Below are 22,379 nucleotides of genomic sequence, written 5' to 3' on the forward strand. Positions count from 1 at the left end.
CTCTTCTGGGCCAACTTTTATATGCATTCATTTTTGTCTCTGTTCTGTCCTTACCCCACATGCATGGTGCCCTTGCAGCTTTCCCCTGGCTGGCCCTACTGTATGAATTAGACTGGAAATGTTATTTAGTTAGTCCCTAACGAAATGCTAACTTTCCCCATATCCTTGGGCCTCGAGAACACATTCTCTATAGTTGCTTAACGTTTAAACACGGTCCACCTTCAGATACTCACATAACAAACAACCATGTAATCTCTGAAAATCTGTCCAAAATGTCTAGCTATGAATGAAAAAAAAAAAAAATTGTCTTTGCAAGTTGAGACTAGAGCAGGACATACCAGGAAGATTAGCCACACTCGTCTTTGATCTGATAACATTAAATTCTTGGAGGTTGGAGTTTCACCAGTCTGCAGTGCGAGACATGAGACAACCAGCAGTGGGCAGTGCCGTTCACAAGTAGATAGAAGAGCAAACGATTGATACATTTTCCCTCTGAAAATACAGGTTTTTGTTTTCCCTGATATTGTGATTGAATATTGTAATTGATCAGGCATTGAGAAGTACTCAGTTTGGTCAACTGTAGCCAAAAGGACTCCTTTCTGCTTAGTTATCTGACATTGACATGTTTCAAGACTCACTTTGTGGAAACCGGTTTGGCAACGCAAGACAACCCTTTGGTTAACGGTCAGGCTTTACTAACCATAAAAACTGCTAAATAACATACTACCCATGCATAAAACCATCCACAACACAGCTTTTTGAAATCAAAGACAAGAAACTAAAAAGCTAAAAAAGGGACCATCAAAAAGCCAAGAACAACATGGGCCTGGAGAGGCATATTTTATTTCATTTGTCAATATACTTCAGGAAACAATATACAAAGCAAGGACGTCGTCACCTTTACTGAATGTGTGGTGCAGTTCAATTATAGACTCGATGGTATGGTGGAAAAAAACAAAAAAAAACAACAGGCCTTTGCAGCTTAGGCCCCTGCACTTCAACAGTGGGAAACAAACAAGAGGTACGGGACGTGCTAGAAAAACAACCCTCCCTTTTCTTTTTAATCAAACCGGGTGAATTAAAGTGTGGGATTTGCAGGTAAATGAGGCTGTGAGACTTAAGACTTTCAACAAGGCACTAGCGTATGAACCAAACCTAATACTCCAATAAAATAACCAGTGCTTGCTTTAGTTGAACATCTTTATTACAATACATACATTTCACATTTGACCTAGTGACCTCTCGTTGCCCTGCTCTGACACAAGAGGTGATCCACATACAACCGCCTGGAACCTGCTGGTGCACTCCTAAACTGGGTGCAAATGAAAACGGATTGTGATTAACTGCTCATCACTACAACTCTTATAAATAAAACCTTTTAATTCTGCGTCCTCTTATTCAAACTCCACTGTATGTTAGCGACTGTACAAGGGAATGGACCAGCGGTACCAACCTTACCTTATGGATAAGTACAACGTTGGAGAGAGGGGAAAAAAAATAAAATAAAAAATAAGGACCAAAACTTTTGGACCACAAAGAATAAACTACAAGGAGGGTGTGAAGTGTTGATGCCCCAGAAGAGGGTGTGGCAGGGCAGGGCTGAGGCCAGAGGAGGGTAGTGGGAATGGTCCAAAGCAGCACACCATCACATCTCTTACATTTCTTTGAAATCGCTCACTTCACCACACCACCAGGCACTGTTATTTATTTTTTATTTTTTTCCAGACTTGAGACATGCAGGTCCACCAGAAACTGCAAGTAGATCACTGAACCGTTGTGAGCAGTCAAGATGGGGATGTTTACCACGCCTGAGTACAGGTTACAGTTCACCCAGAGAGGGCACAGGAAGATAATCTAGACAGAGTAATCGGTTTACCAATATTTGAGGAAAGAAACTACATTGACACCAGTTTGTTATGCTTAATGCTAGGCTTGTGTGTATATAAATGACTTCAAACATCCTCCTCCATCCATCCTGTTTACGTGCAGGTCACACATGCTCAATGGTTCAATGATCTATGAATTAACAAAATGAAGCTTTAATTCTGCAGAAAAGTTAACATGAAGGAAAGGCTAGCTAATGAATGTAGCCGCCTAGGCGTTGATTAGTTTGGATGTCAAAAGCTTCGATAGGCATGGCTTTCCATGGCTTCAATCTACAAAACATATTTACAACATAGATAATAACATCTACAAGAAATCTACATGTTTTCCCGGCATGGGTTTTTACAAAACAGAGTCCCACCCTTCCCCCTCCAACAGCTCTTCATGTTTTCCTCTTGGTTCTCCCAGCCCGACGGTCCAAAGCCAACCTGACTGCAGCTCCGGGTGTGTGTGTGTTAAGACTGGGCTCAAGAGGAACTGAACAACCGCTCTCCCTCCAGCTTCCAACTATGTGCAATGGGTCTTCCCCGTTTTCACCAACCCCCGCGCTGTAACTCGCGACCAGAAGTTCTCAGACCATGAAAGAATTCTGATTCTTCAACTTTTCAAGTTCTTTGATTTGCTGTCTCAGAAACAGTATCCTGCGGGAAAGACAAAGAGAACAATCATTATCCGTGTGTACTGTACTGGGTGTACATGCCAACAGGTGCATGCATTCAGACTTCTGTAGCTCACCTCTGCTCACGCAATGTTGCTTGGATTTCACAGACTCTGACCAAGGACCGGAGGTTTTTGAGCTCGGTGCAGTTCTCAGACATACAGATGCTCCCCATGGTGTGAGCCTCTTCACGTAGTCTTGATGCCTTGATAATTAGTTTCACACAAAATAAGAGTTTAAAAGGGCGCTGCCACGCATAACCAGATTCAGCCAAGAAGAAATGGTGAAATGTCAGTGGTACAAACCTGCTTCTCTGCGTGTTCAGCAGGCCAGCCCTGCACATGTTTGATAAGATTCTCATTGAAGTGGGCAGCGAGGGAGGGGGTGAAGGAGCAGGAGGGTCGGGCTGCTGAGGTGGCGGTGGGAGCGGCGGCAGAGTTGGAGGCGTTGCTGCTGCTGGAGGAGACGTGGTTGGGACCCGGGGAGGGACTCCTCTGACTGCTGCAATCCACACAGGTCGAGGAAGCATGTAAGCATTGGGACATTATGTTTGGGAAGAAACTTGGCCTTCTTGTAAACGCTGACCTTCCACAAACAAGTCTAATCAACTTGTCAGCAGCAATACTAAAAAAAACTTATGTCCTATGTCATATCCAATAAGGGGAAAGCTCCAAAAAAATAATCACTTAAAAAAGTGATGTATTTTCTTTTTAAATAAATGATTTGCAGTGGATCTAATTTATATAAGGCAACAGCAGGAGGCTCCTAAATCAGAAGATTAGTGTCATCAAGGTTTTATGTGAAAAATAAGATGAAATATGAAGATGAAAAAAGGTGTAACATTTTATAAAAAGGTACAACAAGAGCTGTTGCAGTTCTGTCATTGTCTACACTGGATCTGTTCAGTCATAGTACTGCTGTGGAGGCCCTGACCCATCAAGCCGACCGTTTGCCCAACCGATGGCCTAGTTGGGCAGACGACGAGCGACCGCCGCCCTTGTTTGTGCGGCGTGTCCTGCACCGTCGCCACGCGTCAGCCGTACAGCCAATTCATCCGATTGGCTGTTCATCTGACAACATGAATGAGGAAAACAAACGACTGACAGGCAGTCATTTTTCATCTCATTTGATCAATCCAATACACGCAAGAGCTGTCAAAACTGGTAAAAAAAAAAAATGACGTTTGAATGTTCCATCTAAAAAACACAGGTTTGAACGATTGAAATATCTATTTTTGCACATTATTTCCATAAGATGGCAAACGTACAACACAATATACATAACTACTTCTGTAGGTATATTTATTCCAACAATAGCATGTCTTTTAAAAGATCTACATACCTACACATTACAAAATAAACTAAAGACCGCAATAGACCTCTTGCTCTGCACCGCTAAACAACTAGCCCTCTAACAAGCAAGCTAGCTTACTAGCCAGCCTGCCAGGTCTAAATTGGAAAACTGTAACAACTTCATGTTTAATTCTCACGCTCTGGTCACGTAGGAAAGCACATTGCTATCGCCAGATGAGTGACAATTTTGTTTAGCTAATTTTCTGTAACCAGTGTATGATGAAGGCATGTTGGGTGGGGGAAATTAGCAAGCTAAAGTTAACAAACGAGCCAGCAGCCGGCCGTTCGGTCACTCCACTCCCACTGTAGGGAGACTTCTATGCCGAGAGAACAGATGACAGCCCGGAGAGAGACCGTGTGGTTGGCCATCTCGTGATGTCTGCTGTGTTCCCGGCGGGGAGTGAAGCAGAGGGACCGTAGGCTCTGTTCGGTTCTGTATCATAGCAATGTTATCCGGTTTCCCTTGTTGAATGACGAATAGATTAGCAACGCCTGCTGGTATAGAGAGTTATTTCCTCTAACTGCGTAGAACGTAAGTGGTCCTTGCCTGTTGGCTGTAGTCTCTGCGGTGTGTTCCAGTGCTTTTTTAAATTTTTTTTACCAAGACAAAAGGCGACGAGGGCCGACATGAGCCGACACCACAGTCAGCCTTCGTCGCCAGTAGTCCCTGGCTTGGTGCGTCAGGGCCTTTAACAGCACAATACACAGCTACAACAAACAATTCTAAGTAATGACAACACTTTCGGTGCATCCACGACAAGCCTTCGGTGACTGCGCAACACCCACACCTTTTTCTCCACACAGTTAGTAGTTAGTTAACCCCTCAAATCAAGGAAGACATGGACTTTGCAGACGAGGTCATTATCTTGTAATTTGTATGTCCTTTTCATCTCCAAAGCTGAATGCTGCTGTTGTCCTTTCTCAGCCGAGAGGTCTGGCGACTTGCAAGCGCAAGTCGCCAGACAGCACCATTTTCTGAACATAGCCATACTGAGAAATAGAGAGTTTTGTTTAGCTTTGTAACAACTCATTTGGCAATGGCTTGAATGTAACGGATGTTCATTAATATAAAATATTTGTACACTATAGCTTTAACTGACTTAAACTGACAGGAGTCAGTTTTGCAACTTGAGAAACTTCTAAACAAATTACTGACTTTGAAACTAACAAACACTGGACTCTGCCTTTTGGGATTAAATATTTGCGTAAACAATCACATGTGTCTGCATCTACCAATGGTATGCACAGAGAAACAAAATCTGTTAGCTTCCTCTCCTTTGGAAATTGTTACACAAAAAGAAATTAATGACTTCAATACATTAACATGAGAGACTACTGAATTAAGCAGCCACTCATTGTTCCATCAATGAACAGCAGATGGTGCCACAACATAACACAATGAAGATAATCTACAGTAAGGAATTAACTTCTTGGGTGGAAATGGGTTGTCCCACATGTTGGCAGATAAAGTAGTTCTAATCTGGTTACATGTGTAGATCATTTGACAGAAAAGCACATCAGTGCACATATAGGCATATGGATTTTGCAAGGCAGGTCTTAAATATTTTAAACAATGAGGGCACAGATTTAGCATCTATTGGTCAAAGACTAGTTCAGCACTCAGGGAACAGAATAGGCATTAACATTATAAACTCATTAACGGTTTACATGTTAATATATTCCATATTAGAATTTGCCACCTCAGGACCCACAAATAAAGAAGACCCATGCTTAGCAAACTGCGATCTATTCACTTCTCATGCTACTTATCATTTTTGAACTACGACGAGTTGTGTGGTTGTACCTACCCTTGGCGCTGCAGAGTGCGCGGAGAGGCCGTTGTGGCATCATGACCGTGCTGCTTATCGCTGGAGAGAGACTGTTGGGACGTGGGCTGGGGATGAGATGCCTGCTTCCCTGCTTGCGTGCCCACCTAAAACACAACAAGTTAGAAACACTACATCAAGCACCTAAACAATATGAGAGATCAAGTATACTTCCCTGTTAGCATGAATCTGTCATTTTATTTAAAGTTTCTGGATACCGCGGTTGAGATCACACGGACAAAGTCCCAAAATTCATCCGGCTCACTACTTTTCCAACCTAACTGGATACTGTACATACTTGTTGAACACACAAAATTTGTGTCTTACTTTTGTCTGTGAGATGATAGGCTGCGTGCTGAGGAGGGGTTTAAGGGGACCAGCGTTTGTCTGTGGTGTGCTGATCCTTGGAGAAACATAAGACCTGGGCGATGAGGCATCCGATGTTAACGACATGGGTGACTGGTTTGATTGCTGAGCTGATAGACGGACACAAAAAATAAAAAAAAAGAGAAGACAATCTATGGGGATCAATACAATCTGCTACATTTAATACCCAGCAGGAAAAACACTATAACTATATATGCAACACACACACACAAAAAACACAAAACACACACACACACACACACACACACACACACACACACGGAGTGTTCTACTTTTGTTTCCGTCACAGGCTGCAGGCTGTCCAGAGGAATGCACGTCCAATAGCTTTTTTTTTTCTCTTTTTGTTTTTACAAAAAAATTTAATTTTAAGTTAGTATTTATAGTTTAGTTAGCAGCACAGAACAGTCACAATGCACTCTGCAAAGTTTCTGCACGTCTTTCTTGCGCTCCTGGTGTTTGGGACACTATTTTTAATCAGCTACGCGAGTGCCTGCAAAAAAGGGACAACCTCCTTTGTTTACACGAGGGAGAGCTCCTTGCCCGAAGATCACTAAGATACCAGGACAGAGGATGGACATCCCAAATAAAATCAGGATGAAGTACCGAGTAACCGCATCGTCAATTAACAGCCCTGGTGAGGAGTCAGATGGATTATCGGGAGTGCAGTGTAATGTTCTTCACTAAGCCATGGCTACACAGGGATTGTCCCAGACTTCCAACACCACCATCATGGAAATTGAATGAAATAAAGCCTTAAAACCAATGGTAAAAGGGTTAAATAATACGAATAGACTATGAAACTGGACCCTCATTTGACAATACTGCTACAACACCTAAACAACGAAAACAAGAAAAATGCATGTGTATAACTAAGCAGCAAGCCCAGAGCCCCAAAGCGCGAGTGTCTGCTTGGCGAGCACTTGAGGGAATACACGCTCTTACAGATGCTCTTGGAGTTTATTTTTCTTGTCTGAATGGACCTAACTTTGACAGTGGGGAACAAGATTCGTGTGTTTGTGTGGGCGGCAGACGGGCTCTGGAGTACTCGCTTGGACGGGATCAGAAATAGGACTCGGAAGTTGCTGACGACTGCCTAAACGGCCAGTATACCGGACCGAATAGCACCGCAGATCTTGGCGCCACTTAAACACCGAGATGTACAACAGCCTGCAGCTAAAGACACAGTGTAGCTGCACTAGCCACTGCTGTTGTCTGACTCAACGCAGACAGGACTTTATGCTGTGTTCACTTGCAATAAAAAAATACCTTGGGGTGCATTCAAAGTTATACTAAAATACCCTTTTGCCATCTAGTGGTTCTTTTTGTCATTTAACAGCAATTTACTGGTGAAATAAGTTAGTTATAAGTTTACAATTTAAATGCATCATTCAAATTGATCATATGGACTTAGCAATAACAAGCTATTCTTTAATGTCACCGACTGTAGTTTTGTGCGCTTCTTTTTCCTCTCTTTTCAAAAAGGACTTGGACTCGAACACTGGGGACACGAGACTCAACCTCATGTAATTGTGACTTGACTTGGACACTGGGGACTCTAGACTTGACCTCGACAGTTGGTGACTCGACTACAACACTGGTATGCAGTGTTTCCACTACATACATTTAGCAGCGGCAGTCCGCCTCTATTACATTATTGCCACCGCTGCTTCAATATTTTATGAAATGTCATGAAGTAGTGATTACATAACACTGTAATCTGCTCTCTCTCCCCCCTTTGAGGGTGAGCAACTGGAACAGTGACGGGACGTCATCATTAGCAGAGTCACTGCAACCAAATAAACAGCGCGATACAGCATTTTCTCCTCAGACTGAGTGGCAAACAGTGATTAAAGCCTTGACGGCTATTTGCCCATGAAAACTGCGGTCACGCGGGTCCCGTGAAATATGACAGCTACGGTAGCTTGGAAAAAAACTTTATGGGTAATGAATGTACTGTTTATCAGACCCCAGATAAGACAAGAAGCTAACGTTAGCGAACCCTGCGGTCCCTCTGTGCCAATTTAAGCTTTTTTTTTTAACTGATTGGGGATTGGCATTCACCCTGTTTACCTTACTCCCATCACATACATCAGCTTGTAGTGATCACTGCCTTTAATCACACACGCCCTGCGCCACAAACGCACCGTCAGACTGCCGGTACTTTCAAACCAAGATGGGCGCGGCCACTCACCAGTGTCCGTTCAGAGATGTCTCATAGCTTGCCAGCTACAAGTTACAAGTAAAAAAAAAAGTCTGCCTTAAGTCACCCGTTTTTTTATAGAAGTGGATTACTCCAATTCTCTACACTTCTGTGATTCCACCAGGAAACCACGCTTTCAGCCTGGAGCCGACATTGGTAAACATGAGGAGAAAAATCAAAGATTGATTAAGTGCAAGAGGCATCACTAAGTTTAGTTTCCATTGTCCAGCTGGAAACTTGAAACTGCTTATTCTTTGGTTGGGGGTGGGATCCTAAAGAGAAATGTTTTGGTGTTGAGAGAAAAGACTCACTTAAAGTTAAATTTAAGGGCGTTTTCACACATGAAAGTCCGAACCAAGGTCCATACCAAGGTTCATGTTTTTGTTACATTGTATACATTTGATCCGGTAAGTTTTGGTTTCACACTGCAGTTTTGCAAGCGCACTAAAGATCTATACGTGACAAAACTACGTCCTGCCGTCATCACATACGTGAGCTGCGTCTCCAGATACTTAGAACTGATTGGTTTGTTGACCGGGCTTCCCGCCCTCCTCGTATCCTCTCTCTGGGTCCGAGTTTAGGCTATTCAACTGACCGCTGCTCTCCCCTACTGCCGCGGCTCTTTTTGTTTTGTTGTGATGTAGACAAGCCACGCCACGACGGAACTTTCTTTCTGGAGCATTTATTCAGAGACAAACTGAAACCTACACTGTACATTTACTACCACCTTAACAAATAAACTGCTGATGTATTCTCTGCTCTGATAGCAGTTTTTTTTTTTTTTTTTTTTTTTTTTTACCAGCTTTTTTTTCTCTCTCTCTCTCTCTCTCTCTCTCTCTCTCTCTCTCTCTCTCTCTCTCTCTCTCTCTCTCTCTCTCTCTCTCTCTCTCTCTCTCTCTCTCTCTCTCTCTCTATTTTGGAGGCTTCCCGGTCTTGTAACACGACGAGCTTGCCAGAGCTTCCTGTATTTGGTCCGAAAGTCCGAACCATCCAAAAAAATGCTTTCACACTATCAATGAACCGGACCATGGTTCATTTAAAATGCTTTCACACTATCAATGAACCGGACCATGGTTCAGTTTGGTCCGGACCGAGACCACCTCTTTTTGTCGGACCAAAATTTGGTCTTTTGATCCGGAACGTGGTCCGGGGGAGGTTTCACACCTGTAATTTTGGTTCGGATCAAACTAAAAAGTCCGAAAGTCCAGACCAAACGAGGTATGTGTGAAAACGCCCTAAGACATTGTTTGTTTACTTAGTTACTTTGTAAACAAAACGGTTGCAAAAGTATCAGATTGGGACTCAGTATCAGCAGAGACTCAATATTTAAAAAAGCTTATCGGGACTAGGGTTGGGTACCGAAACCCGGTTCCACTACGCTACCGGTTCCTACGCAAACGGTAGTATTCGGACCGGATTAGAACGCAAATTTCGGTTCCGACTCTGTCGCTCTGGACAGCGGAAGACTCTTTTTTTCTTTCTCCCTTTTCTGCTCTCGGTGTGAAGCGTGTGTCCGCGCTATTCCCGACATGCACTCTACAATCCCTGCTGATAGACGGCTTTTTGTACACACTCTGAAACTGACGTAAAAACATCACCCTCTCTCTGTAGTCTACAGTTAGCTAGCTACCGTAAATGTAGGCTACTTTTAAAATGGCATATTTTCCCCTCTGGACTCACCAAAATGGATGTAAAAGCATATTAACCATTCACTGCACGGGATCGCTAGTAAACATATTAAACTTACTCTGTTAGTCTATCGTTCAGGACAAGAGCCTGTAGCCTGGTGGTGGGGGAGGCGGGACAGCCTCCCCAAATTGTCTGCCCTTTCAAACTCATACCTGTGTGTGTGTGTGTGTGTGTGTGTGTGTGTGTGTGTACACAGACCTCTTGGACACTGTCTGAGAGAGTTTTCTCCTGTGCAGGACATGCCATAAGTCAGGAGAGGTGTCCTATCTTGCCAGAGAAGGTAAATATGGTAATTTTTCTGCAAAAGAACTGCTAAAGTTTGAAGCTGGTTGGTATACCAACTCAACATTTATTTGTTGGTACTTGTTAATAGTGTAACTGTTATTTGTTAAATTATTGTAGTTGTGTGTTAGGTGACTTAGGTTTACTCATTATATATTTAAGTACTTTAAAACGTTAATATATTGTTAAATTTAAATAATTTTCAATAAAAAAAAAATACTCCATTAAAAAGCCTTTTATGTCATTTTTCAGTTTTTCAAGAATCGATTTAGGAATCGGAATCGTTTTAAAAGTACCGGTTCGGCATCGGAATCGTAAAAATCCAAACGGTACCCAACCCTAATCGGGACATCCCTAATTAGTGACAAAATTAATCAAGATTGCCCGGGATATGTTTGAAATAGGGGTATAAAGATTCACCGACATGAATCGGTATCCGGTTATATTATCACAGATACACCTACATCGAAACACGGACCCCTGAAACGGTCTAAAAAGGGACCAAGATTTGGCCGATGGCCCGGTTCTAATGCTATGAATTGATTGACTTTGCTGTCAATTCAACAAAGCCACTGCGGTGTGCAGAGAGACCGGTGTGTCTTTGTGTGAGAGAAAAAAGCCTCAACATTTGTGCGACTGCAGGGATCGGCCAATCCGTGCCTTTGTCTGGGTTTGCAGAAAAAACATGGCGACTAGACTGCTAGGTTTCGTTTTTGGAGTCAGCGGTGAAAGTGGCTGAGAGGAACACATCGTGGATATTGTAAATTGTACTAGGTGCGGTCTGTGAGTCATCCATCCATGTGTGTTCATAAACATGCAAGTAGACTGGTATAAATATACATAGATATGCATTTATAATACGGTGTGTTACAAATATATCAAGGTTTATATATACTAAGATGTTCAGTGACATTAACATAAAAGTCCGCTAGACGCATGCCAACGCTCACAAGAGTAGTACTGTGCTCACATGTATACCCATGCAATACTGTATATGATTATTATTTGAGTGCTCACAATGACTGTAACGTGGACCTATGTTTAAGTTACTGTCTCTGAAATTACAGCAGGAAGAAGGCAGTTTCATTTAACAGAGCTGATGTGATTTGGTTATAACTGGTTAGCTAATTAAATTGAAGTTACAGTGTATACTATTAGCATGTCCTAGCTTTGCTATTCCCTGGACTGTATCGATGCCCACGTATCTAGATACGTATCGGATCGTCCTATAAGGGAGAGATGCACACCCCTAGTTTGAATCTCATATTTGCACAGAAATCTCCCCCTTTTGGAGAGAATTTTGAAAACACTCTAGTGACAAACTTTGCACAAATACAAGTCAGTATAGCAAAGGTCAAACATTTTAGGAGACAAACGTGAGAAAAACACATTTTTTAGTGGAGGAGGACTTTAAAAAAGACCGTAATCATAAATACAAGTCAGGAAATGGCTTTTCTGTTAATAGATGCCATTACCTTCATAATAACTATTTAACTCACAGGACCCCAGAAGGTTCCCTCTCTTTTCACTAGCCAAAGTAATCATACAACACAAATAACTGACTATATCTGCACACAGTGGTGGAATAGACATGGGCATTATTTACCTTGGTTGGAGAGTTGAGCAGCTTGAGAGAGGATAGTAGTGATATTGAAAGCTGATGGTCCAGCAGTGAGGATCTTATGGAGCATCGACTGTAATGAAGCTTGTGTGACAGCAGCTGTGAGAACTGAAGAGAGGCAAACAGACATGGATATATTAACTCTTGCTACTAGAATTATTTCTGCACTGCAAAACAGTGAATTAGACATTCAAATTCAGTAATGTGCCCCATGTAACTATGTCCAGTAACAACACTTGTTCAAGGCTACCATGTCAATGGGATAGCTGCTGAAGAGAGAGAAAGTGACAGAGATGCAGTGTGAGCGGACGAGAGAGAGAGAGAGAGAGAGAGAGAGAGAGAGTTTTAACATTTAGCGGTGAAGATGACAAGTGAATGTACAGTAGCTAGACTCTGCAGTTTGAGCACAAATTCATGCTGCAGCTTCTCAAAACCACTGGAGGTGTACCATGCCTTATTTCCCTGGCTGCTGAGTGGAGTAACCGGGATTAGCTCCGTAGACTCTAGCCGTGTCTCCCCCGAAGCAGTAAAAGCTAACACTAGCTACTGTGAGCTATTTATTGAGTTTCCTTAAAGCGAAATACTCAGTGAATTAAATTCCATCTGGAAAACATATGCATATGTCTAGGGTTTTTATTGTGAAAGGTAAAAACGGAAAAGTATCTCTGGCAAACGTTGACTTTGTCAAAGTTGAAAGGAGTAATAAAGTTTGCGGTCTGTACAGCCTGACAACAGCCTCCATGTTGTTGTATTATAATCCTCATAAGTAAACAACATAAGACACGCAGACAGACACGCACACAATCTGTAGGTTTTCCTTGAGTGGAACTTTGGCCAGACTGCCCGCGCATTCAACCCGAGCAGGTTCGATGGGAGACCATCAAACCGTGGCTGGAGTACTCTATCACAAAGCTAGTTTCATGTTTTGGTTTCCCTTGTCACAAATTTGGCACGTCTAATGACAGATATATAGTGTTTACCAGGCAAGGATTTAATATTTGGAATTGGAAAACTGCATTGGTGAAAGAAAAGAGATTTAGCGAGCTGAAGCTCCGCTTCTGGCTGGAGGAGGAGCCGCTGCAGTAGGGCGCGGAGCTCTCAGCCTACCGCTGAAGCTCTGACTGCAGGTCGAAGGTGACAGTGAAGCGGATCTGGGTCTGTCCTCAGGGGGCTGTGCTGCTGTCTGATATCATGGCATCAGTATTAAATTCAGACGGTTTCATAACCAGTTAAAAACGTCTTGTCGCCGTGGGCAAAAGCAGTCCACTTCCGTGTTTTGGTACAGTTGGTTTTTTCGATGCGAACTAGAGCTTTCAATCTTCCTCTATAATATATTTTTTTTATATTTTGAATAATAAGAGGGAATTCCAACATTAGCCTGGCCTTGAAGGGGACCTACGTCATGGCACATTGCATTTCTTGCACAGCACTTTGTTTTAGGGCTGCAGCTATCGATTCTTTTTGTAATCGATTAATCTAGCACTTTATTGATCGATTAATCGGATAAGTTTTTAAACAACCCAAACTAGGGAAAAAAAGCAACATTTTCGGAAAAAAGCTACATTTGTATTGCCTACATTGCTTACAATATCTCTCAAAAAACTAAACATATTAAGTGCATTTAAGTGCCATATTACATTGTTTTTAAAGATTTTTTTTTCAAATGATATCAACCTCAAAGTAAGGCATACATTAAACATACACAAACATTACATTAAGTTGTGCAACTTAACTTTCAGAACTACAAGTTTAACGCGAGACTGATCTGTATATACAGTAGGCCTATATGTAAATATTAGTTATACTCAACCTATTTTCATTTATATAGGTGATTATAATGTCACACAGCTCTGTTACACTTATGCTATTATATCGTTGATCAGTTTCTTCGTAAGAGAGAGAGAGATGCACAATCAGCTGTTTTTCCGAAGGGATAGTCAACGCGTCAGCTCTTTAGATCAGATCGTGGTCACCACTACGTATTTTCTTGTCTTTGATTTTGGTAGTTGTGTTTGGTGTAGTTTCATCGTCCATACGACTGTTATTTACTTTTGTCGGGTCCGCTTCGTGGAATGATTAAGTTAGACTCCATGTTTTCTGTTGAGATGCTAAAGCACTGACGTCGTTCTATTATCGTGGTAAGCTAGTTTGATTTTGCAGTAGACACACTGTACAGAGTTTTAGTTTTAATTACGTTTGAACGGATTCCAAACTTTGGACACTTTGTCGTTTTCTCCAGCCTGTCTCTAGCCCCTCGCTATTCACGCTCTGGCATGCGTCGCCAGCAGCATACTGAGCCGCGTCTGCGACAGTAATAATGCTCCGTGCGGAAACACCGTCCGTCAGCGATACAACGTTGATAACATTGATTTAACGAAGCTTCGAGACAAGTCATTTTGCAAGGAATCGTTTCAGCCCTACTTTGTTTACATTAATTTTCCACCACGAGCACACAGCGGCGATCAACGACAACAGAGAACCTTGTAATCAAACATTATCTAACAAGCGTATTGAAGCGGCTCTGTTGTAAAGGCTAACGTTGCTCGGTTAGCACAATGACAGGTTAGAAAGCCCAGCAGAAACGATTTGTCAGAACAATAACGTAACGATAGTGTTAGCCACGATGCTAATGGTATTGTTAACTAAGCCAAACGGTGCTGTCACTACTATTTTAGTGATTTAAGCAACCTGTTTCTTGCAGATTATCACGGTACTGAGAATACAGCTATTAAAAAGATATTTTTTGGGGCATTTTCGGCCTTTATTTTTGAGACAACCGCTGAAGACGTGAAAGGGGAGAGAGAGAGGGTAATGAAATGCAGCAAAGGGCCGCAGGTCGGAGTCGAACCCGGGTCCGCAGCATCGAGGAGTAAACCTCTATATATGGGCGCCCGCTCTACCAGGTGAGCTATCTGGGTGCCCAGAATACAACTGACAGCTGTAGGGCAGCTAATATGAACATTAGCTGTCTCCATGAAGCTCCCAGCTGCATACCGCTCAATACCAAAATGAAAAAACATAGTAATGTTCCCTCAGCATTTTGTTTTCTTGCTAAACTGTAAAAATCGGCGGTGATGTTAAATCACCTGTTTCAGGTAACGGTATCCTAGGGTAATATCTATTTGCTGGACTTTTTGGAGGCAACGGTAGCCAACGTTGGCAAATAAACCCACTGACGGCGACGTTATTGTTCATATTTTGGCACAATGTTTAATAATGACAGTAGTAGTGGTCATAGTGAGTGAAATTTTTACTCTGATGAAGACAAAGTGGTGTTGAAACGTTTATAATTAAAGGCTGCAAATCAAATCAGTGTGCTCCAGTCCATTTTTGTTTCCTTGGAGGAAATATCATCACGTCATGTCAAAGCCAATGACACTGAAAAGTCAGACCAGAAGCTAAGAGCAGTACAGCATATAATTTCAAAACGTTACCCTGTAACTAGTGCTCATCAAACACAGTCACTGCAGCGCATTCAATGTAGACACCAGTTGAATGTACATCTATCTGCATTTTTCTTACCTTCATTGATTTTTGCCATATCCATGCTGGCATTGTTAAGCTGCAGGGCAGTCTGAAGTGCTGGTAGAAGCTGGCGAAGCAGTGTGGGGTCCTGGAGTAGTGGGGGGGCGGGGGACTGCAGGACTGGGGACACAGGCACCGTGGAGGCAGATGATCCAGGGGGCCCTGATGAGGGGTTCAAGCTCCCTGAGCCAGAGGATGATGATTGGGAGGCAAGGGTTGCTGCAGGCTTGTCTACCTGGGTTGACTCTGCAGAAAGGAGGATGTCATTTCATCAACAAAGGCAATCTCACAAATCAATTTTCTCCAGGTGATAATGCAGTTCCTTTTTGGTAACGTTGGATATTAATTCATACTAGCCTAGGAAAGTGAGTAACAGTCTTAAGCAAACATCGCCTCCATTATGGACTGCAATATTGCATAGTATACTGATACCAGAAAAATACTGCAATAGCTTGCCTTTAAAAATGGTACAATACTCCATTTTATTAGTATCGGTACGTTAAGAACGACAGTGTTGCCATGAGTTGAGTCGACGTGGGGTAGCGTGCGTGTGTACAGGTTTCCTGTTTACAAACATTACTGGCTGCGTGCGTTTACCAGGGGCAGAAAGACAGATTGGTAAACTGGTAAGCTACTGCAACAACCTTAAAAGGAACACGCCGACTTATTGTGAATTTAGCTTATTCACCGTAACCCCCAGAGTAAGACAAGTCGATACATACCCTTCTCATCTCCGTGCGTGCTGTAACGCTGTCTGATGGCTCCAGCATTAGCTTAGCCCAGCACAGATCCTGCAGGTAACTGGTTCCAACTAGCCTACTGCTCCGAAAAGTGACAAAATAACGCCAACAATATAGTTTCCGGTTTGTTTACAGATAGAAGATGGCTGTGTCTCATGTTACATTGTTTTTTGTACAAGCTGTGACTCTACAAATCACAACATGTAAATGACAACATGTTGGTGTTATTTTGTCACTTATTCGGAGAAGTAGGATTACTGGAACCATTCACCTGCCTGTTCTGTGATGGGCTGATGCTGCTGGAGACGTCAGACAGCGTTACAGCACGAACTGAGATGAGAAGGGTATGTATCGACTTGTCTAACTCTGGGGGTTATGGTGAATAAGCTAAATTCCCAATAAGTCGGCGTGTTCCTTTAAGTATTGAAGCTTTCCTTATTGTTTGTATATAAATAAAAAGTGATTTTAGTTGGATCTGTTTGTCTTTCATTTTGCAGTGTTACTGTGATATGTATGGCTAGAATTATCATTTTAGGCTAATGTAATAGCCTATATATCTATGGTAATAGCCAAGGTTAGCAGCAGGGTTACCCCTGAGTGTACCACTATGGTTGGTTTATGCCTTAAAATAAGGTTAGCTCGCCGAAACTCAACGTTAGCTAGCTAATGTCAGCTAGCATACCGTACGTGTAGGCTAACTATAGCCAGTTAGCTTTGTGTGTAACATAACAAAAACCCACCCATCTCGTAGGAACAAAGCTTAATATTTCATTCAATAAAATTGTGGTACAAAAGGAGCACTAACGCCACAGGTCTTATGTTGACAACGTGGACGCAGATATAAGAAACTCTGAAGGCAGTAGTAATATTTAACTAGCAGGCTAGGCTAACGCTGTTGCGCTAACGTTAGCAAAACATTGGCGTAGCTTTAGTTAGCAGTCTAAACTTGTCTCGAGTCCGGACCTTTAACTGTCTATGGTCCGGACTCGAGTACCACAGCACTGACAGGTAGATATTACTTAGCTGAACAACTGAACAAGCTGCAACTTTTCTGATTGATACAATGTGAGCCTGACTCTTGCATATGACCCCAATCTGCCCTTCTTATGGCTTGAAGCCATAACATCCGCCGGTTTTTGGCAAAATCATGCTTCCCCGTAGGCATGTTAAACATCAGGCACCTATCACTGGCTCTGTTTGTACAATTAACCACGCAACAACTCCTTGGCATTTTGACTTACGCTACTACTACGAAACACGTCATCTTTCTGCCCCCCGGTTGCGTGCGCAGGCAGTGATGACGTTGCCGAGAAATCCATGTATAGAGGACTTCATTGGGAGTAGGATCCCCCGGGTGTGAATGGATTTGACTTCCCTGTGGTCTAATACTAAACTGTGGGTTGCGCAATTAAGACAGCACTAACCCGAAGGATTAGTCAACAAATTAAGTTAAAAAAAAAAAAGACTAAAGACTGTCATCAACTGCTCGCTAACTGGCAGTCCCAATCTGAGCTGGTGTCTGTATTATCAGAACTCCTATTAAAAAAAAAACGAACAAGGAAAATAACATGGCTCTCACTACCGACCAAATGTATAAAATTGGATTCACCATCTTTTCTGAATCTTTCCAAGAACCTGCTTAAATTTGGCAAACACATAATCCAAAGAGCACTTGCCAACGTGGAATGGACAAAGAGGAAAACCAGTTAAACGGCATTTTCCTGGCATTGCGCTCACAAAATCAACTCAATTCAAGCCGGAGACTGACGTTACCACTTGCAGAGAACATAATGACAAGTGACGTGACTGCCCAAACATTAAAATATTGTTGAACCAATATAGATTTGTATCAGTTGATCTGAACCACTCTATTATAAAAGGAATTTGTGAAGAAAAATTCCATGCCTTTTCCAGAACTTTCTGTATTGGTTCATTTTTCCAAAACTTCTCCAGGCCTGGAAATTGATATTTTCAAGTTCCATGACTTATTCAGGTTTTTCATGACCGTACGAACCCTGTGTTTAGGTGTAACCCTTCTTGACATTTTGAGTTTATTTTGTTTACTAAAAAAGCGAAGAAAGTCACCGCTTGCGCACAATGCGTCCTGTTACATGTAGGCACAGCTGCCACGGCTCCACGATCAGGAGAACTCAGCTGCTTAGTCAATATAGCACGCATTGGGGAATTTATTTCTTCAAAAGGAATACATTCACCATCAGACGCGACTGGACATCAGGCAGAATTGTACAAAATGATAAATGCACTGCATTTATGTAGTGCTTTTTAACCTTACTGGACAGCGTTTCACAATTTTTCATTCACGTATTCAAAGACATAAATACACTGATGATGGCGGAGCTGCCACGCAAGGTGCTGGCCTGCCCATCGTGAGCAACTTTGGATTCAGTGTCTTGCTCAAGGACATTTCAACATGTTAACAGGAGAAACTGGGGACCGAACCACCAACCTTGTGATTAACGGACAACCCGCTCTGTTCTGATCCACAACCACAAAGACGGTGACAGAGATTCAACACTCCTTGATATTTTTGGCAAGGTAATTAACTATATTAATAAATATATACAAAATGAATTTATATTAGTCGAAGCACACTGGTGAGGATAATGTGTTGTATTCGTGTATTTAACACTTACTAGAACCAGTAAAGCCAGGGGCTGCCGATGCTTGCATAGCCTCCCTTCTGTAGTCCCTGTCTTTGGGGAAACTGTTGACAACCGCAGTCTTTGTGGCCTCTTTTTGCCTCTGTTCTCTGTGAAACACAGATACAAATAAGCCATGTACCCAACCTTTAAGTGAAACTGATTAAAAACCACATATCCAACCTTTACGTGAAACTGATTAAAAACCACGTCTTTACAATCAAGTGGTTTGGGTAAAGGGATTATAGCTACCTCTCCAGCCATTCTTTGGGCTTCTCCCACTGGGACACCTCTGTCCTGCAGTTGTAATAGTATTTTTTTCCAGACGAGCTGATGTGCTCTGACCAGTCGTCACCAGGTTCGTAAGGCTGAAAAGAAAAGCAATTATTTAGAAACATGAGGCCAGCCAGCTAGAAAACAATTGAGTTTGACTGTGTTGAGGGGATGTGATGCAAGAGCTCGTAATGAAACCTGAAATGTACAAGAGATATCCACAGAAGCTTTAAGTGGGAGGGAAGGTTTATTTTAGAGACCGGTTAAGATTTTTACGGTAACCAAAGTGAAATAGTCTGCCATTTAAAAAGGTCCATTGTATTGTGACTGGCATTTTGATTTGTGCTCATTTCCTGCATTCTGTCACCATTTTACTACTGAAACAAAAAGGCAAACTAGAAATAACTTCACATAAACACAGAGTCACCGATCCCTCTGTGTATACAGATTACCGACACGGTTTAATAAGTGCACATTGAAAAAATAAATAAATAAATAAATAAAATCAAACCCAGTGGCACTGCAGCAACTGCTGTTTGCTGCTGTCCACTCATCTTCCGGCAAAGTAGTCTACTACAGGCTGAGGGACCACGGGGTGCGCTAATAATTACTAGCTAACATTAGCTAACTGCAAAGTAAGCTTCTCCAGTGCTGCGTTGAAACACTGGACATTTTACAAAAATGTATAAATGAACGCTTAAAATAGCCCAGTAAACATGGCTGGGAAATAGTCAGGTCATTACAATATGAACACGAAGAGGAAACACTTGTTACCAGATGGCTGTTTGATTAAAATAATTTTACTTTAAATATCTGGTATTTGCCTGATCAGGATTTCTTGTCTTCATTGGGGCAAATTAGCTACGTTGCATAATTGAAGAAAAATATAACTCAAAAGTTATCAATGATTGCTCTTTTTAAACAAAATACACAATATTGATTCATGACAATAATCGACATTTGAAGTTTACAATAGGGCTGCAACTAACAATTATTTTCATTGTTGATTAATCGGTTGATTATTTTCTCGATTATTCGATTAGTTGTTTGATCTATAATGTGTCAGAAAATGGTGAAAAATGTGGATCAGTGTTTCCCAAAAGCCCAAGATGACTTCCTCAAATGTCTTGTTTTGTCCACAAATCAAAGATATTCAGTTTACCGTCCCAGAGGAGAGAAGAAACTAGAACGTATTCACATTTAAGAAGCTGGAATCAAAGAATTTTTATTTTTGTCTTGAAAAATTACTCAACCCGACTCATCTATTATCAAAATAGTTGGCGATTAATTTAAGAGTTGACAACTAATCGATTAATCTTTGCAGCTCTAGTTAACAAAGACTGAATGAGGACAGCAGTGCCCTGGCCTTGAAACAGTCAAACAATAGCCTCACTCTGGCCTTACAATGTAAATTAAAACAAGCATTACTGTATAATAACTATGAATATTTGATTACAAATCCAACTAGCTTGACTTAACTTACATTTGTAGTTTGTTGTTTGGACCATTACCAATGTATGTTCGATTAATAAATTAACAATTTGGAAAAGTGTTTCTTCCCCATCTTTTTCGGGCAAGTACAAATATACAAGGGGCCAGTAAAACAATTTTCTTTTGGACACTGAACTGTAGCTTATTTATTGCGTTAATTTTGACAGTCCTAGTATAAATATAAACTAGCTGTGTTACACACTGGTGGCCGAGCACACAAGCTGACACCCGATTTTGGTGCGCCATTCAAACATTTGGGGTTCAGTATCTTCAGACTGCAGGAAACTTTATATCAAAACTGTGAAACTAGAGAACAGCAATTACTACCAGGAAACTCTTCAGACTGTTGCACTGGAAAGATGAGGTTTAGTCCATCATCTGCCCCTGCGCTGACATAGAGGAAACACTTACTGTGTCTGAGGTCTTGCTGGGGTTAGAATGTGAGTTGGAGCTATGAAGGGAACTGTGGTTGTGAGAATTTTCTTGTGGAGAAAAACTGGTCCCTGCAACAAAACACAAGAGGGAAAAACACCATTAATAACAGCCAATAACAAAAGCGTGCCAAGTTCATAGACAAAGTGCTGGGCAGTATACCGGTTCAAATTTTACCGATTCACACCGGTGCATTGCCGCGCAGAGCGCTATGGCCGAGGTGAACGGAAAGTGAATTGAGAATGGGACCCATGTTAACTATTAACCGTTCTCACTCATTGTTAATTTTCTAACAAGTGTAATCTAAATGAGGCACTGAAATCTGTGTAGTCATTCTGTCCGGTAGATAGCGGTAGTTTGGGTTTTAGTACCCAACACTACCTGGGAAACCCTGCAACATTTAAATTCCAAATTGCAAGAAATTATTCCAATCCAACACGTTTGGGACAATACTGAGACATCAAGGATGATAGTGCCATCCTTAAGTTACTAATTAGTTACACTGGCTTGAGGAACATGAGTAATGCAGGTATTAGGCATAGGCAAGGAAAAAGATGCAGTTACATTTTGGATTTCAATCACCCTTTCACAGCCTTCTGTGGCACAATGTCACCATTTTAACATCACTATAGCTGCTGCAGAACCATGAAGAATACATGATTACATTAGCTGTCCTCATCAGTAAAAACACAGATGGCATTTCTTTCTATCAGCAGGTGCAAATTTCAAAATCGGGAACTGAGGCTGCATGATTAATCTAATCGCGATTTCACTCTAACCTTAAGTGGTTACGGTTAGGATAGCCGATGGGTCAGGGATAGGACCTGAACAAATCGTGTTACGTTACCTAGCGTGAGCATGGACGCCTGGCCAATAGTAGCGTGTGAATGGTATTGAAGGGCAGGTCTTGCCTAGAAGTTGCACGGGTTCCATAATAACGCGTCAGCGGACAGGCATTCATCTCTGTCAATACCGGCTGATGGTACAGCGTGAGCCTCGATTGAGAGAGGAGAAGCATGTCTCTGCCTCAAGATGTCTTCTACTACTACAAACAACGACAGCGTGTCATCTATAAAAAAAAATACCTCCTTAAAAATTTGCATACAGAGCAGTTGCTGATGGGGAACCCAATGACATCATGAAGCCTGTCTGCAAACAGTGCTACAAAACAGTGTTGTGCAAGGGAGTTAACACATTGAACCTCTCCAAGCACCTCAGTGAACGACACCAAGACCTCTTCAAGGAGAACAAAACTATAAAAATAAATTAAGCAAACATAACATTGCCAATAGTGAAGTGCCTCTAGTTAAAAAAATTGATGGGGTTGCTGTAAAGTAAAAACAATTTCAAGTTTGTCGT

The 22,379-nt window shown here is 41.9% G+C and overlaps 1 protein-coding gene across 1 annotated transcript in view; it reads right to left on the reverse strand.

Moving 5' to 3' along the window:
- Nucleotides 1-816: 816 nt before the first annotated feature.
- The window catches only part of waca (WW domain containing adaptor with coiled-coil a), a 29,883-nt gene continuing 8,320 nt past the window's right edge, over nucleotides 817-22,379 (reverse strand). Inside the window, exons 4-13 of the mRNA XM_039790265.1 lie at nucleotides 21,000-21,091; nucleotides 19,077-19,192; nucleotides 18,819-18,934; nucleotides 15,422-15,670; nucleotides 11,885-12,007; nucleotides 6,048-6,196; nucleotides 5,703-5,827; nucleotides 2,848-3,043; nucleotides 2,620-2,747; nucleotides 817-2,525 (exon numbers count right to left, since the gene is read on the reverse strand). Of these exons, the coding sequence (XP_039646199.1) occupies nucleotides 2,456-2,525; nucleotides 2,620-2,747; nucleotides 2,848-3,043; nucleotides 5,703-5,827; nucleotides 6,048-6,196; nucleotides 11,885-12,007; nucleotides 15,422-15,670; nucleotides 18,819-18,934; nucleotides 19,077-19,192; nucleotides 21,000-21,091 (1,364 nt within the window). The 3' untranslated portion in view covers nucleotides 817-2,455. The remainder of the gene's footprint in view (nucleotides 2,526-2,619; nucleotides 2,748-2,847; nucleotides 3,044-5,702; nucleotides 5,828-6,047; nucleotides 6,197-11,884; nucleotides 12,008-15,421; nucleotides 15,671-18,818; nucleotides 18,935-19,076; nucleotides 19,193-20,999; nucleotides 21,092-22,379) is intronic.

The sequence above is a fragment of the Perca fluviatilis genome, chromosome 22 (genome assembly GCF_010015445.1).
Source record: "Perca fluviatilis chromosome 22, GENO_Pfluv_1.0, whole genome shotgun sequence".
NCBI lineage: Eukaryota > Metazoa > Chordata > Actinopteri > Perciformes > Percidae > Perca > Perca fluviatilis.